At 39.9% G+C, this 17,784-nt stretch overlaps 1 protein-coding gene across 1 annotated transcript in view; it reads left to right on the top strand.

The window, feature by feature from the left end:
* sdr42e2 (short chain dehydrogenase/reductase family 42E, member 2) overlaps positions 1–17,784 on the top strand; it is a 36,884-nt gene that overhangs the window by 13,181 nt on the left and 5,919 nt on the right. Inside the window, exons 7-11 of the mRNA XM_022668093.2 lie at positions 3,300–3,382; positions 5,344–5,481; positions 5,563–5,628; positions 6,659–6,722; positions 6,858–6,931. Coding sequence (XP_022523814.1) covers positions 3,300–3,382; positions 5,344–5,481; positions 5,563–5,628; positions 6,659–6,722; positions 6,858–6,931 — 425 coding nt within the window. The remainder of the gene's footprint in view (positions 1–3,299; positions 3,383–5,343; positions 5,482–5,562; positions 5,629–6,658; positions 6,723–6,857; positions 6,932–17,784) is intronic.

The following is a 17,784-nucleotide window of genomic DNA, read 5'->3' as shown; positions in this document are numbered from 1 at the left end:
CTCTAGTATGAAAGAATGTGAGCTGTTTTTTTTTGTGAAAAAAAAGTGCTCTGATGTTTCTGTATAGCCCTGCTTTAGTTTACTGAATTAGCAGTCTCTGAAGAAAGACAGTTTTTTTGGCTCTTGCTCACGAATATTCATATATATTCATAATATATCGCCTTTGATTGTCAGATTCTTAGCTTCGTCGTGCGGCCCCAAAGCCAAAAGTGTTATCAATGCCATGGGGAGAGCAGCGTAGCTCACCCGCAGGGCGAGCGGAAGGCCCTTGGTGCCACTCTGTCTGAGCATTGATAACGTTTTTAACTCTACTAAACTCTTACCTCAGACTCGGTGATTCATTGCTTGGGCAGTTTCACCACGTCAAAGCCCCAGAGTTCGCTCTGTATCGTACATTTTTTTAAAAGCTTTGACCAATGTTCTGTTGAGTTGTGCTGCCTAGTCAAACCATGCTTCCCTAGTGTATATTTAAGGTCCCGGTAAAACGCAGAATCAACCGGAGATCCAATTTAAATCTGTAGTTACTTACACAAGATAGCTTACATTAACTAGCTGGGGTAAACAGATCTATAAGCTCTTTAGCTAGATAGTGTCGACTCTGCTGCAGCCCGGCTTTAGCTCTGCCTGTGGGCAGTTCCGAGCCATGGTGGGCGAGGCCTTGAACTCACAAGTTGATGTAGACACAATGCTTTTGATGATCAACTCGTTTTTACTACTGCAGACAATGGCGGTTGAAGAACAGTTTCATATGCATATACAACTCAGAAAGTTAAAGAACAAGAAAAGGGGATTTAAGCGGAAGGAGACCTTTAACTTTCAATGGAAGTCAGTGTAAAAGATTTTATTTCAACCTTTTTGGAGCATTTCTATTAGGGTTGTGACGAGACACTAATACCACGAGACGAGACGAGACACGATATTGGGTTCACGATAACGACACGAGACGAGATTTAAAAATAAAATTTTAAAGAAAACTTTTTTTTTTTGGACAAAATCATATACCTCAAACTTAACAGACTGGTTTCTCTCACACATTTATTCTATAAGGAATAGAAATAAGAATAAAAAATAAAAATACAACTTTTCTAGGTCTTATATAGTGCAAACAATAAGTGCAAACCACAACCAGTCATATTAAGACTATGGTTTGTGTTTTTCTTCTCCTAAATCTCTTGTAATTTAACTATGCATAACCATAACCAGTCATATTAAGACTATGCTTGAAGTGCAAACAGAGACAGAATATTTTTTTAATACAGTACAGAGCTAAGGGATTAGTACAACTGCCTATGAAACAGTCATGTGTAGGATTTACTTACAGTATGTATATATGGTTTGTGTCTTGTTGGTCACTCTGTTACCGTTTATTGTTTTCACTGGAGCCAAAATGCAGCCAGACATACTGACTGAAGAGAGCGTTTGGTGATCTTACCCCACACGTGATTGGTCTGTGAGTTTACTGCGCCGCACAATTAAATCCTTCTCAGTAGTTTATCGGTTTGGGTCCGCATTGGACAACGTTTGGGTCCGGACCGCGGTCCGCCCATTTTCCTCTTCTGCTGAGAGCTGCTCTCACACTCGCTGCTACTGGGTTGCCAGATCCCTCTTAAAAAGTCCACATTAAACTGTTTTTTTTTTCTCGCGCGAGACAGGTTTAAGCTTGACGAGAAATATCGTCACATTTAAACTCGCGAGATCTCGTGGCACGATATCTCGTCACACCCCTAATTTCTATAGGTCCATTCATCATAAAATTTAGACAAAGTGTCATAAACGACTGCCAGATACAACAAAGTGCAAATTTTGCACTCGCCATAGTCAGACTGCAATCATCTTGTGCTAAGCTTGGACATAAATACTCAAAAAAAAACTGATTACTATTAGAACCTATATTTGCATTACAGACATAGGCAGACACTAGTTTGTCCCATGGAAGCTAAAGAATGCTGCACTGACCTGTGGGATATGCATGTGGGTCCTCCTGCATTGAATGTGGCTTGTCTGTTTGCATCGACAATCCTAGCCAGATGCTGCTAGTCATGATCATTACCACCCACTGCACTGTCCACTGTGGGTGGTAATATTAGTCTTCAATGACATATTCCCGGTACACACATGAAATAGTTGATTAAAGAATGTTAAAAACAAAGATGTTAATGCTTTCAGAAAGCAATCTACATACAGTCATAAGAAAAAGTTTGGGCACCCCTATTAATCTTAATCATTTTTAGTTCTAAATATTTGGGTGTTTGCAACAGCCATTTCAGTTTGATATATCTAATAACTGATGGACAAAGTAATATTTCAGGATTGAAATGAGGTTTATTGTACTAACAGAAAATGTGCAATATGCATTAAACCAAAATTTGACCGGTGCAAAAGTGTGGGCACCCTTATCATTTTATTGATTTGAATACTCCTAACTACTTTTTACTGACTTACTGAAGCACAAAATTGGTTTGGTAACCTCATTGAGCTTTGAACTTCATAGCCAGGTGTATCCAATCATGAGAAAAGGTATTTAAGGTGGCCAATTGCAAGTTGTTCTCCTATTTGAATCTCCTCTGAAGAGTGGCATCATGGGCTCATCAAAACAACTCTCAAATGATCTAAAAACAAAGATTGTTCAACGTAGTTGTTCAGGGGAAGGATACAAAAAGTTGATTTAACCTGTCAGTTTCCACTGTGAGGAACATAGTAAGGAAATGGAAGACCACAGGGACAGTTCTTGTTAAGCCCAGAAAAGGCAGGCCAAGAAAGATATCAGAAAGGCAGAGCTCCATGATGCTTATGGAGCTCCATTCATTACAGGGGGTAGGAATTGCCAGCTATAGGTTATAGTAATAGGTATATTAACTGACAGATAATTGTATTAACTAGCATTATACCAAGTCATGGGGGAGAGGGAGGGACATCTGACCCACCCAGAGAAAGCAAGGACAGTGGGATTCCATTTTTTGGGATTCCCCCAGTTGAATTCACCAATGCTTAGACAGTTGCTCCACCCAGGAGCCCCAAATTAAGTCATTTGCTTGTTATGCTCCTACCTGTCCTTCATGTCTTCCCCAACATGATGGATTCCTTAAGTGACAGATGTACAGCCGTACAGCAGCTGAGCTGAAACTTGACCCCAGCCTTATTTACATATTCAATTAAGCAAAGCATGGCCTGTGGTGTAAGGTCATGATATACCCCTATCTAAACACACACACACAATCCATACATGCTTTTGTTCAATTAGTGAATATGGAAAAAGTCATTTGAAGCCGAAGTGAAATGTGTGCTGGTTTGTTCTGCAGGCGGCGGTCTGCTGCGGACGTGTGTGTTACGACCCTCGGGCATCTACGGTCCTGAGGAGAGACAGCATCTGCACAGAGTCATGGTGAGGATCTAAGTCTCTTCTCTTTACTTTCGCTTCACTTTTGTAGTTCTCTTTTTTTTGTACATTCATTCAGCATCTCCTCCGTTACTTCTGTCTTTTCTTCTCTTCCCACCTGTCTACCTTTCTCTCTCTTCCTCTCTCTCTCCCTCTCTCAGTGTGCCGCTCGCTCTTCAGCCCTCGGCTGGCCCAAAGCTGTACAATATTAATGGACTCTGTGAGAAGCTCCAGTTACAGCCCTGATTCTCTTGGGACTCCCACTGACCTAAGACACACACACACACTCACACACACACACACACACTCACACAGATCACACATGGCTGCCTTTCCGTACTTCGCCTATTCAGTTACTCTGAGTTAACTCTGCTCCGAGTCACTTCTAGAAGAAGACTCGAACACGCTGTGTAAGTTAACTCCAACAAACTGCCCAGCATCCATAAACACATGTCCATTAGCTAAAAACAGCCGCCGCTCTTTCATTACGTTCATGAGATCTTCACCTGCTACCTGTATCCTGACAGGTGTCAGATTTTCTTCTCGCGCCAGTCTCCGAGAGGTTAGAGTAACAAAATAACACCTTATAAATAACACCCCATAGTGATTAGCGGCCAGTTCCAAAAAAGTCAGGACACTGTGTAAAGTGTGTAAAGTGTAAATAAATGTTTTATATTTAAATAAACCAGAATGCATTAATTTAAAATTTCATTGTTAATTTTAATTAACAATTAGATCTTGCTCACAGAAGTGCATCTCTGAACGTTGGGACAGGGCAATATCTTCCATTACAGGTGCATCTAAAAAAATAAGAATATCATTGAAAAGTTGCTTTATTTCAGTAATTCAGTGAAACTGTGTAACTCCTATATCATATAGAAGTATTACACAACGAGTGATCTATTTTAAGTGTTTATTTCTTTTATTGTTGATTATGTATGATTATGGCTTACAGCCAATGAAAACCCAAAAGTCAATATCTCAGAAAATTAGAATATTGTATAAGACCAATTGGGGCAGTGTGCCAAGTCCTGCTGGAAAATGAAATCCGCATCTCTTCATAAAAGTTGTCAGGTGCAGAGGGAAGCATGAAGTGTTGTAAGATTTTCCGGGAAAACACTGCACTGACTTAGGACTTGATATACTTAATATAAAACAGTGGACCAACACGAGCAGATGACATGTCTCTCCAAATCATTGGGACCCTATCGTACACCCTGCTCAAGGCGCATACCGATGCTCGTTGCTATCTTGCACCCCGTCAACAGTCTATTGTCACGCCTTGTTCCCGCATCGTTAAAAAAATGTTAGAGTTTAGGAATAAATCTACACTGATGGGCGCGGTGGTCTGGAAGTGAGGTGAGTTCAGGTGAATTTCTGGCGTGTTTCTATCTTGACTTTAGGAAATACATGGGCGCCACTGACTGATTAAAACAATGACAACAGTTAACAATCAGCTGCCCAATCCTATCTTACTCACCCACACAGCCTTGCGGCAGTGCTTATACATCAACAATAAAGAGAATAAAGAATAAAATAACATTGTTTTGTAATATTGTTACTGTTTCCTTAAATGAGATGCTGGTGTACCTTCACAGCGTGAATGCGCAGGACAGTGTCCTGCCACGCTGTTAAGATATCAACGTGCCAAAGTCAGAGCTCACCTGGCTCTTAAAAAGAATGGCAACTGACACACCCAAAACACACCCGTAGATCACTAAAATAGGGCCCTTGGTACCTCTCATTGGCTGTTCTTCATGCTGTCTTCTCTCTAAATCTTTCTAAAGCTCTGGGACAGGTCTTTCTTTTATGTTGTCTGAGCTCCTCTGAGCTCAATGCTAATAAGTGAAAATCAAAACTGCTTGTGAACAGTACTGGAAAAATAAAACCGAAATGAACTGATGAAAGCTGATATCAGATTATTTTCCTTCATATCTTTCTTTCTTGTTTTTCTGCTGTGCTCTCAGGTGAATGTGCAGAGGAGGTTGTTCAGTTTCAGTTTTGGGGATCCTAATGCACGTATGAACTGGGTGCATGTGGATAACCTGGTGATGGCTCACCTGCTTGGAGCAGAGGGACTCACGCCGGAGAAAGGCTGTGTTGCAGTAAGTGTTACTAAGAACAAATTTTAAAAATCGTTTTTGTGTCTGTGGTCATTTTTTGAATATATGATTCCTCATTTTCAGAGTGGACAGGCCTATTTCATCAACGATGGGGAGTCTGTCAATGTTTTTGAATGGCTTCGACCCCTGGTGAGTAGCGGTGTTGTATGATATCTGTAATATACTCTCATACCAAATTTGATGGAATATGGGACTAGTATCATGTCCCTTTACTTTTGCTATGGAGGTTAAAAAACTGCTGCACTGAACTGTGGGATATGAGCGTTGGGTCTCCTGCATTGAATGTGGGTGTGATTTCTGCCTCAGAGTCTGTTCACATGGATAATTCTAGTCAGACACCACTGGTCACAATCATCACTACCACTCACTGTGCTGTCCACTGTGGGTAGTAATGCCCTCTATATTGTAACTTAGTGTTTTGTGGTTGACTTTAGAAATGGAATATCCCATTCATCTGGCTACTTCAATCAGTTCTTGTTCGAACTCCAATAATTAATGTCACCCAGCCGTCGCCTAAAGTAACATCTTACAACTCTGGAAAAAAATAAAAGACGACTTAAACATGATGAGTTTCTTTGATTTTACCTGATTGAAAACCTCTCGAATATAATCAAGAGGAAGATGGATGATCACAAGCCATCAAACCACCAAACTGAACTGCTTGAATTTTTGCACCAGGAGTGAGTAGCTTAAAGTTATCCAAAAGCAGTGTGTAAGGTGGAGGAGAACATGCCAAGATGCATGAAAACTGTGATTAAAAACCAGGGTTGTTCCACCAAACATTGATTACTGAACTCTTAAAACTTTATGAATATGAGCTTGTTTTTTTTGCATTATTTGAGGTCGGCATCTTTTTTGATATTTTAGCCATTTCTCATTTTCTGCAAATAAATGCTCTAAATGACAATATTTTGCTTTTGGAATATGGGAGAAGTGTTGTCTGTAGTTTACAGAATAAAACAACAATATTTATTTTATTCAAACATTTATCTATAAATAGCAAAATCAGAGAAACTAATTCAGAAACTGAAGGGTCTCTTAATTTTTTCCAGAGCTGTATGATCCATTTACACACTGCTATCCAATGATTTTGACATGTCTTTGGCATGATTACTTCAGTAAAAGTAAAATATACATGTTTCTCCTTCTCTTGGAACAGTTTGAAAGGCTTGGCTACAGTCGACCACTGATCCATCTGCCTGTATCACTGGTGTATTCCGCAGGTGAGACACCTTAGTCGAGTTAAAGCTTGAATTCTGATATATTTTTTATCATTATTTGATATTTATTGAGACGTTTCATAACTTCTCACAGACAGAACTGAATTCACCATTGTTTTAACCTTCTTGGTATTGCAGCTGTTTTAATGGAGCGACTGCATGTGGCTCTGAGACCTATAGTGGAGATTCCTCTGCTTCTCACCAGAAATGAGGTAAATAAATGCATTCCTTTTACAACTTTTATACTCTTCCACTGCTGTTTCACTGAGCTGCTAAATTGCTGCAAATATGTGCTTAGTGTGAAATTTAATGCTTATTCTGCCCTCAACAAGAGAGTAAACCTTGTAGAGTTAGGCTCTTTCCAAGCAGTTGTAAAAGTTGTATTTATTAAAATATATTTTTAAGTTGGACTTATTGTTACCACCAGGAAGTAGGGGTGTGACGAGACACTAATATCACGAGACGAGACGAGACACGATACTGGGTTCACGAGAACGAGACGAGATTTAAAAATAAAATTTTAAAGAAAACTTCAAAAATGAAAAATGGACTAGAGTTTTATTTGACAAAATCATATAACGCAAACTTAACAGACTGGTTTCTCTCACACATTGATTCTATAAGAAACAGAAATAAGAATAAAAATAAAACTTATCTATGTCTTATATAGTGCAAACAATAAGTGCAAACCACAACCAGTCTTATTAAGACTATGGTTTGTGTTTTTTTTCTCCTAAATCTCTTGTAATTTAACTATGCATAACCATAACCAGTCATATTAAGACTATGCTTGAAGTGCAAACAGAGACAGAATATTTTTTTAATACAGTACAGAGCTAAGGGATTAGTACAACTGCCTATGAAACAGTCATGTGTAGGATTTACTTACAGTATTTACATATGGTTTGTGTCTTGTTGGTCACTCTGTTACCGTTTATTGTTTCCACTGGAGCCAAAATGCAGCCAGACATACAACTTAAAAAGCGGGTATGCAGCCTATGCGACGCATAGGGGCGCCAAATGAAAGCCCCAAATAATTTTTCTCTCAGGAGAAACAGCCAATCAGCTTGCTGGTTTTGCGGAGCGCAGTGGGCTAGTAATGACAGAACGTATTTGAGGACAAATTGTGATTGTTTTCACATTTTGTAATAAAAATGAATGGAATTTGATTCAGTTGACTTCATGTGGTGACTTCTGATTAAATTTTAGAAGACACACAGATTAAGCATCATTTTGACCAATCGATTTTATTTTTAAATCTGGTCTCAGTCTCGTTTTTTCCTGGTCTTAGTCTTGACTCGGACTAAACTAGAAAAACTCTTTCTAAGGACGCTCTAAGGACCGATTTTGGGCTCGTCTGGGGGACGAAAGAAACTTTTTCTGTTAGTCTCTTCCTGAGTAAATAGTTGCTATTTGCAGTTGTTTTTCTATTTTTATCGAGAAAAAAAACACTCATTCAGTGAGGAACAGCAGCAGGAGCTCCCTAGATATAGTTCTGTTCTCATTTTTGTCCAGGTAGGAAAGAGCGAGACAAGCGCTTGGCTCCACAGCGCTGAGCTATCTACAATCTGGTGTGTTAGCTTGTTATGCTAACTGGCTAGTGTTAGTTAGCAAGCTGTACCAGTATGCTTCTTTGGCAGTGATGTTCTACAAAGTGCTTCACGGCACTGTAGTCTGTCTGTATTACCATAACCAATGACAATGTCTATTTATATCTTACCTATATTACCAAGAATAGGTCAATACAGCGCTAGTTTGATGTGTATGCCTCGGTTATGTTGTTGTGTAGGTGTGTGTGTGTGTGTGTGTGTGTGTGTGTGTGAATGGCTGTGTGTGAATGGCTACTACCCTCACCTCTGAATTAGCATCATTGGTTATGGACACCTTGTGGTGACGGTGGCAAATGCTTGCTGCCATGGCAATGTATGTAGCTGGAGCAGGGCAGCTTAGGTTACGCTTCCTACACACCTCCTCGTTTCCTCCTCCTACCCCTCTAAAAATACACAGTAGAGGATTTGGATATACTTAACTGCCTGTAGATGGGTGTGTGTATTACAGAGGTGTTATGTAATGAAGTACAAATACTTTGTTGCCTTACTTAAAGCAGCACTAGGTAGGATTTCCTTGATTTTTGATCTTTTTAAAGAAGTAAAATTACAGCTTGAAACTCACTGCAGCGCTGCATTGAGGTGTAATAGGAGGAATAGCGGTGCTTTCATGTCTGTGCCGGTCTCCTCTGAGCTCAAACCAGACTCTGTAAGTTTTCCGAGGCGGCCGCGACCAACGCTCGCCAGAACTGCGACCTACTTTCCGACCTTTAGTTCTAACAGTTCTACAAGGACTACTGGTTCATTCTTTACAAACTAACATACAGACACTCTGTCAGAAGCTGGAAAGAGACCGAATATGTCTGTGAAAGCCAGAAAACGAGAAAGAAACTAAAATCCGCCTGAAACATTTATTACACTCTACAACTGCAGGGGGAGCCCACGAGCACAAAATCTCAATCCTACCTAGTGGAGCTTTAAGTAGTAATGTTGGTTATCTATACTTTACTTTTTACTTCTACTTCTTACATTTTTACACAATTATCTGAAGTTTACCCTCCTTACATTTTAAAAATAGCCTCGTTACTCCTATTTCATTTCAGCTTGTTTTCATTACGGCTTCTCATTGTTCAATAAAACCCCTATCCAGATAAATCTCTCCATCTAGATAGAGTGATAGAGATTTGATTGTGATTGGATGTAGAGAAGTATAAACATATACCATTCCGACTCCCTATTGGTTTATACTGTGATCTATCACACCTGCACACGCCCCCCCCACCCCCCACACACACTCCAGCAAGAACATAGCAGATGTATGTAGCCTAGTATGAAGGTGATCCGTGCAGAGACTCAAGAGAACTTGAGTAGGTAAATGTTGCAATTAAGCTTCTTTAATATATTTACATTCTACGAAAATACATTCATTTACAATGAGCATATATGCAGCTGAAATAGTGAACAGCCTAGTGCATCCCAACATTAAATCCTATAGAGAATGCATTTTACCTGCTAATGAGGAGACTGGAGGGGATAACCCCCAAAAACAAACACCACCTGAAAGAGCCTGGAAAGCCTGGAAAAGCATCACAAAAGCGCACTAGTCAATTGTTTATGGTGCAGCTGGATTTTGGGTGTGTCAGTGTGTCTTTGGTATCTTGAGTCTGCAAAAAATACACCTTGCGCAACTCAAAATGCGCAAAAGTGTGCCAGTTGTCATTCTTATTATGAGCCAGGTGTGCTCTGACTTTGGGGCGTTGATCTTTAAACAGCTCGGAACTTTTGTGCATCCCTGTGTTTGCGCTGGAACAGCAATGTTATTTTATAATTTATTCTGTTTACTGTTGATGTAAAAGCTGAATTTGTGCGCTTCTGTGTGTGTAATGAGTGGGGGCATAAGAGCGCTGAATGAAGATAGTACTGGTCGACTGACTGTTGACTGTAGTCAGGGTTTTAATCAGTCAGTGGCGCACCTGTATTTCCTGTGGCAAGATAGAAATACACCAGGAATTTATGTGAACACACTTCACTTCCAGACCACCACGCCCATCAGTGTAGATTTATTCCTAAACTTTGATGTTATTTTAACAGCACTGCACAAGCTGTAATAATAGACTGTTGACAGGTCGTAAGATAGCAACAAGCATAGCGACACACCGCTTCTATTTACAGTGTTCTATAACAAAAGTCTTTGGACATTAAGGAACCAAATGTAGTTCTTCTATGGCTTCTCGCTTAAAGAACCACTTGAAGCCCCTTTATTTTTAAGAGTGTGTAAGCTACACTGAAACGCGAGAGAAAGAAAGAGAGATGGTGTGTGTGCACATGGGCAGTCTCCAGCTACTGTTGACCAGTGCAGACAGCGTAGCCAGCATGTGGGGAGCAGGCCAAGTGTCTGCGTCCCGGTGAAAAGCCTTGCAGGAGCTCTGCTTGGGACTCCTTACAGCCCTGAAACGTGAGACGCAGGAGCCGGGGCCTGAAGGGGCAACTCTGCTCGGCTGCCGGCAGCACCGATGATTGCGCTGTGAATAAAAGATGAGCGCTGGCTCCTCAGCAGCTCGCTGAGTTTCTGCAGGGCAGGAGAACAAAGTGCTAAACCTTAACAAGCCCAAGCTCAACAGTGCTTCATTAAAACATTTTGGTTTGAAATTAAAAAAGGAATATGATACAAACGATCATCATTAATTCTGGATTTTTCTTGTGAGCAAAAGTGTTGGAACATGACTATCAGTGTTTTTTGCCCAGGTGTCATGATACATTGATTATTCAAATAACAAACTGTGCTAATTATTTACATTCAGTATAGTTATAGTAACCAACATGAAAACAAGTGAGCTGACTGAGGTGAAAACCAATAGAAGCTGAGAGGAGATGGAAAATCCATCAAAGCCATAGAACAAATATTTTAGTTTGGATTTGTCCTAAAGAAGAAAGTCATCACTGGTGTACTAAGTAACAGATGTTGAACAGGTTTTATCACGCACTGTAAACCGAAAATTGGTTTAAAACCAAATAAACTAAGTATGTTGTATATAACACTGAACATTTCCAACATTCATTTTACGTTTGTTGTCACTTAGTGTTTCTATTTGATCTTTAAGTTGATTAATTTGTAATTATAGAATGAAAGCTCCTGGTGGGTTCCTCGCACCATTTATATGCATACTGGGCGTGTCCTATAGATCAATAGAGGGCCCTTTTGTAAGTGGTAAGTGCCACTGTGGCTCCCCAAACCCACAACCCCCCACCCTACCCTTGGTAAAGACCAAAACTGCAGGCTTTTTTTGCAAGTTTTTGTTTTATCAGGCACCACTTTGTAATATATGGCCAAATACGATATTGATAAATGGACTGATGGATGAATTATATATAAAAGTTATACAACTTTTAAATATTTTTCTTTTAATATTTCTTTCATGTATAAAACTAGATAAAAATTATAGTTTAGTCAACAACATGTAGTGTTCACCCTTAATGTAGTCTAAACTTAATTGAATCTAAACTGCAATTAAAAAAAAAATGTCAGATCTAATTTTCTATGAAGATCTCAATCAGTATTTTAGTTAAATTAAATCAGATTGAATCAATTGTATTTACTTGTCTGGACATTTTAAATTTAATTAACATTAGTTAAACATTTTAAGGCAACCAGTTAAAATTTACTAAAAATGATAAAAGTTAAATCTACTTATCCTGGTTTGAAAAATCAACATAAAGTTATCTAAAAAAAACAGGATAATAGCACTGTATGTCACATAGTTAATTATGTTTAGTAGCATTAAATATTTTACCTCTGTCCACTAGATGGCACCATGATAACATGATGTTTTGGCTCCAGGGTCCAGTTGTTCAGTTTTTATGTCTATGGTCACTCCATCCCTGGTCCTAGAGGCCCTTTATACAACTCATTATAGTACTTTTCCAAGCTCCCAGCACACCTGACCAAACTCATCAACACCATTTGTTGAAGGAAGACAAGTCAGATATTCCAACAAGACAATGCAAGATAACATTTAGGCACAATTTAACCCATTGAGCTTAGTTTGTTGGAAACAATTATACAACAACAAATAATGTATAGTGTACAGACGCATTTTTAGGACCTACATTATTTAAATATATGTGCCAGGTGGCATAAAACACCTTAATTTCATTTTCCCTTTAAGATTGTCATTAACAATCTTTTAAAGATAAGTTTTTTTGCAGAAAAAGTGGTATCCTAAATACTTAAATGCTCTATTAAATGTAGAATTAAGTAATTCCTTGCATAACGTGTTGCATAAAGTCTCTTAACTGTCTATTCACTTAGGGTTATATAAGAAAATCTAAACCTCACCTTAACACCCAAAAAATAGAGAATATTTTTTTTATTAATAAGCTATATAGCCTACAGCTATTAATGGATTCAAGAAACAGTGTCTCGAATATTTTTAATTTGGAAATTTAGAAAAAAATAATTATATATAGTCTATATATATATAGTGTACATTAGCTACTGAGAGAGATGTAGGGAGGGAGAGACATGTAAAGAGACATTGAGAAAAAGGGAGACAGACAGAAAAATGTAGAGAAATCGTCAGAAAGAGTGAGACAAACAGAGAGATGGAGGAAGAAAGAGAAATGAAGAGAGAGAAAGAGACAGAGAGATTAAGAGAAATATAGACAAATAGTAAATCAGACAGAAATATGGTGAGAGGCAGAGAGACAGAAAGGTGGAGAGAAATAGAAAGAGGGAGTGAGACAAACAAAGAGATAGAGAGAAATAGACAGAGAGAGAGAGACATAGAAACAAACAAAAAGAGACAGACAAAGATGGGGAGAGAGAGAGAAAAGAAAAGAGAGAAACAGACAGAGAGACAAACAGAGAAATGGAGAGACAAACAGAGAGACTGAGAGAGAGAAAGTAAACAGAGAATGACAGAGATGGAGGGAAATAGCAATGGAGAGAGAGAAACAGAGAAAGAGATGGGGAGAAATAGATATAGAGAATGAGACAAACAGAGAGAAAGACAGAAATATATGGAAAGAAATAGAGAGTGAGACAGACAGAAGAGAGAGAGAGAGAGAGAGAGAGAGAGAGAGAGAGAGAGAGAGAGAGAGAGAGATGAAAAAGTGAGTGAGAGAGACAGAGATGAAGAGAGATAGACATGGAAAGACAGACAGACAGAATGAGAGATAAGAGGGATAGAAGGATGAAGAGAGATAGACGTGCAGAGACAGACAGACAAAAAGAGAGAGTGAGACAGACAAAGAGATGGAAAGTTTATGTTTTTTTTTCTTAAGGGACACACAGGTTCTCCATCCCTGCTACTGGAGGACTTCAGACTTTACCCCATCTTACTTAATCCAACTGGATACTCCCTTCAGAAGTCTGTGATTGGCTAAATACAGTTGTGTAACATTAGTGTACTGTATTCACTGTACTGTACAGCTAGTGTTCTGTTAATATGGAACATCCTGATACTGAATAAGCACAGTGTCTGTGTTTTTTGGACGGAGGTGATGGGGCTGCTGCGCTGGCACCGGGCCGGATGGAGAGTTTCCATGCCGACACTCAATCTGCCCCAGTAAGAAGAGAGAGGCGCTGGGGGCGTCCTCCTGTGCCAGCAGAGCAGGAGGCCGCACGCCCGCCTAATGGAAAAGTAATGCCACGTAAAAGGAGGTCATTAGATCCGTTAGAAAATGTGACCCTGTAGAATCTGATCTGGTGGCGGCACGTCCATTTCTCAGCACCAGGTCCAGCCGGGGCACGACCTGGCGAGACCTCAGACCTCTAAGATTGGGCTGGAGGGGGTGTCTGTCAGGTTCTCTCTCTCTCTCTGTCTCTCTCACACACACACTAAGGGTGTACTCACACTAGGCCCGGTTTGGTTGAATCGTGCCGGAGCACGGTTCGGCCCCCTCCCCACTCCCCCGCAGGCCTGCACTCACACTGCGCTAAACGATCCGTGCCCGAGCACGCTTTCGTCATCGACAGGTGACTTTTGTTTTGAAGAACAGTATGCGCGAGCAAAACAATGGAGTTCAGGATTGTACTGTTGTTGTTGTTTATCTGGAGTCGTTTTGGGCGTGCAAATACGCAACTGAACCAGAGATTCATTGATTGTGCAACACAGCGATTTACTGCTAATCGTGCTGCACGTGTAAGAAGGTTTTTACACAAGCAGCAGACGTCCAGGGAGAAATTTGCAGCTTTACTCGCGGACTACAATTCACGTTCATCAGTAAGGTAAGAGACGTACTTGCTATATACATAAATAGTGACCAAAGGAGCGAAACATAAAACTCATGTAATAATAAAATGTGTTTGTTGTTTAGGACTTGTAGATAGTAGTCCTAATTTATTATGGGTAACACTAACCATTATGGTGCTCTTTAGAACCCTTTTCAAAAATATTATATGCAGAATTGTGTATAAAACGTCCTCCGTTTACAGTAGCGTCGCATCACTGACGTCATCTTGATCCGGGTCCAAGTGAACCGTGCTTCAGCGTACCGTGCCCGGGCACGGTTCGGAGCGATCACACTAGCCAAACGAACCGTGCTTTGGGAGGTAACCGTTCGGATTGCCTAGTGTGAGTACACCCTTACTTAAAGGAGAACTCCAGTGTAAAATTGACTTTGGTGTAGTAGAACATGATACAAACATGATTACCTTTGTTGAATAGCACACCTCTGCTCTCCCACAGCTTTCTGAGATTCAGTAATTTTGTGCTTTTTACCCAGCCCTCGTACTCGTGCAACAGAAGTATTTTGCCACAATAAATCACTTTTTACACCGTTATCCAGGCTCAAAGTAGCTCCACACCTCCTTCTAATGGGTAAACAAAACTGTAATTAAAAAAAAATAAAAAAAATTTCAGGGCGCAGAGTGGTCCAGCGGTCTAAAGCGCTGCCACTATGAGCAGGAGGTCGCAGGTTCGAACCCCCGCTCATGCAGCTTTGCCATCAAGCTGCCGGCGCTCAGAGGGAGCAAAATTGGCCCTGCTCCCTCTGGGTGGGTAGATGGCGCTCTCTCTCCCCACATCACTCCTACGGTGATGTCTGCAGCACAGGGCATCTGTGAGCTGATGTAGCGGAACCGAACTCGATAAGAAGCGATGGCTGACTTCACATGTATCGGATCAGAGGAAGCATGTGCTAGTCTTCACCCTCCTGGTGTGTTGGGGCATTACTAGTGATAGGGGGAGTCCTAATGAGGGGGTTGGGTAATTGGCCGTGTAAATTGGGGAGAAAATGGGGAAAAAAAATTAAATAAAATAATAAAAAAAAAAACATTTTCTTTCAAGGTAAACAAGTGCTGGATGTTAATCTACACATATTTTAGTTTATCTGGGTGTTTAAATTGCTTTCATTTATCTACTGTAAGCTTAGATAGCTCTAGTTGCAGTTAGCATCAGCACTAGCCAGTGTTAGCAGCAGCATTAGCCAGGGTGAGCAGCAGCGCTAACAGTGGTTAGCAGCGCTTATAACTAGTAAATGCCACTTGACAGAGCTACACTAAGGAACCCTGAGTGTTCCGGTAAGCCAGGGCGATATTAGCTAGCGGTTCGTCCCACACCTCACACACACCTCACACCTCTTAATGGCAAAAGAGCTAGCGCTGCGGTTAGCTGCTAATGCTAATACTGCTCCAGCCTGGAGAAACTTCACTTAAAAAACTCTGTATAATGCTGAACTTCAGCGGAGTGGCTTTACTGCTCCTTATAACCTGACTGGTATACTTAATACATGAGGTTAACCCATACCTGTCAAGTCTCCCGTTTTGGCCGGGAAACTACCGTATTTTACTCCTCTTTCCCGCTGTCCTCCCGTATTAGTATTTTCCCGTAAATTTCCCGTATTATATTAAAAATATATATATATATATATTATTGAGGAGACAGGGAGCTGACTGCTCTGTGTCTCTTAACCAATCGTGCAGCCGGTTCAAGGAGAAAGTCCCGCCTTTCAGAAGAAACAGCCAATCAGCTTGCAAAGGAGGGTCAGTGTGGGGAAGCCACAGGTAGCTAGTCGGAGCAGCTGATGTTAAAACATATCTGGATATACAGCGATTTTTCTAAAAGAAAGGGAACGGTAGGCTAATCATGTAAACTGTGATGAGATTTTTCTGATAGCTGCTTAAAAATACTCGTCTCTGAAATAAAACACACAGATTAAACCTTTAAAAAAAAATACAGCTTGAACTAGAAATGTTAAAAATTAACTAAACTGATCAGGGGTGGAGTGATCAAAAGATTCAGTTTGCAGAATTTGTGCACCCTTTGTTCAATTTTAAATCCATTAAATAAATAAAAAATATATTATAAAAAAGAGTGCATTTATGCCAAAAAGACATGAAATCTTAACTTTTAAAAAAATATTTGGAAAAGTGTTTTTAATTTGGCTGTATTAAAAGAATGACATATGTAGGAATGTCCGCAACATTTCAGATTCTGATCATCTAATTGTGTGTAAGTGGTTCACATGTCGTTATTTTAGATTATTTTTGTAAACCTGTCTTAAAATGTAAGGGATACTGAACCTACGTTGGGCTGGTGGGACAACTTTAAGCGGACAGAGGAAAATATCCCTTATTTTTTAATCTAAAATTTGACAGGTATGGGTTAACCGTATTATTTACTGTTGATTTTTACGCTTTTTTTTGTACTTAAATATGGCAAGTAGTTTATTGTAGAATGTACTACTAAAGTACTGAAAGTAAAAGTACAGCTGTGTTCAGTGAACAGTACTGAAGTAAAAATAACACTGCAGTAGATACATATACAGCATTATAGTACTTAAGTACAGTAGTGAAGTAAAAATAATACTCTAGTAGATACAGATCCAGTATTTTAGTACTTAAGTACAGTAGTGAAGTAAAAATAATACTCCAGTAGATACAGATCCAGTATTTTAGTACTTAAGTACTGTAGTGAAGTAAAAATAATACTCCAGTAGATACAGATCCAGTATTTTAGTACTTAAATACAGTAGTGAAGTAGTTTTGCTTTATTACTATACATCTCTGTGCTTTCCTGCTTCCAGACCTGGTGCAGTTTAATCTCAAGAGGATCAGTAGTGTATAAAAGTGATTAATATGACGAAGCCCCTCACGTGTTGTACTGGCGAGTTCTGTTTTCTCTTGTCTGGAGCGAAGTCAGTGCTGTTACAACAGGGAGCACATTAAATATAGCACTGATGTGCAGCCAACCAACGCTCTGCTTCTTTCGAATGGGTTCATATTTCCAAATGTGCCCTCTGAGACTGTATCTCCAAATGGCTCCAGGGCATTTGTTCTGAGATTACAAGGACATATTGCAGCATCCTCTGACAACACGGTCCCTTGTACCTGACACTATCTTCCCATCTCTGACTCGCACGGGTCACCTGATAGTTTGATAGTTAGACCTCAGGCTCTTACTGCAGATATTTCCTGCAGATTGTTTCCTCCACAGTTGAACACTGACAAATCGTAGGCTGATGGCGAAGGTAGATTATATGCAGAGAGAGAGAGAGAGAGAGAGAGAGAAAGAGGA

This window comes from Astyanax mexicanus, chromosome 3 (genome assembly GCF_023375975.1).
Source record: "Astyanax mexicanus isolate ESR-SI-001 chromosome 3, AstMex3_surface, whole genome shotgun sequence".
Taxonomy (NCBI): Eukaryota; Metazoa; Chordata; class Actinopteri; order Characiformes; family Acestrorhamphidae; genus Astyanax; species Astyanax mexicanus.
This window is presented reverse-complemented; position numbering and strand designations above follow the sequence as displayed.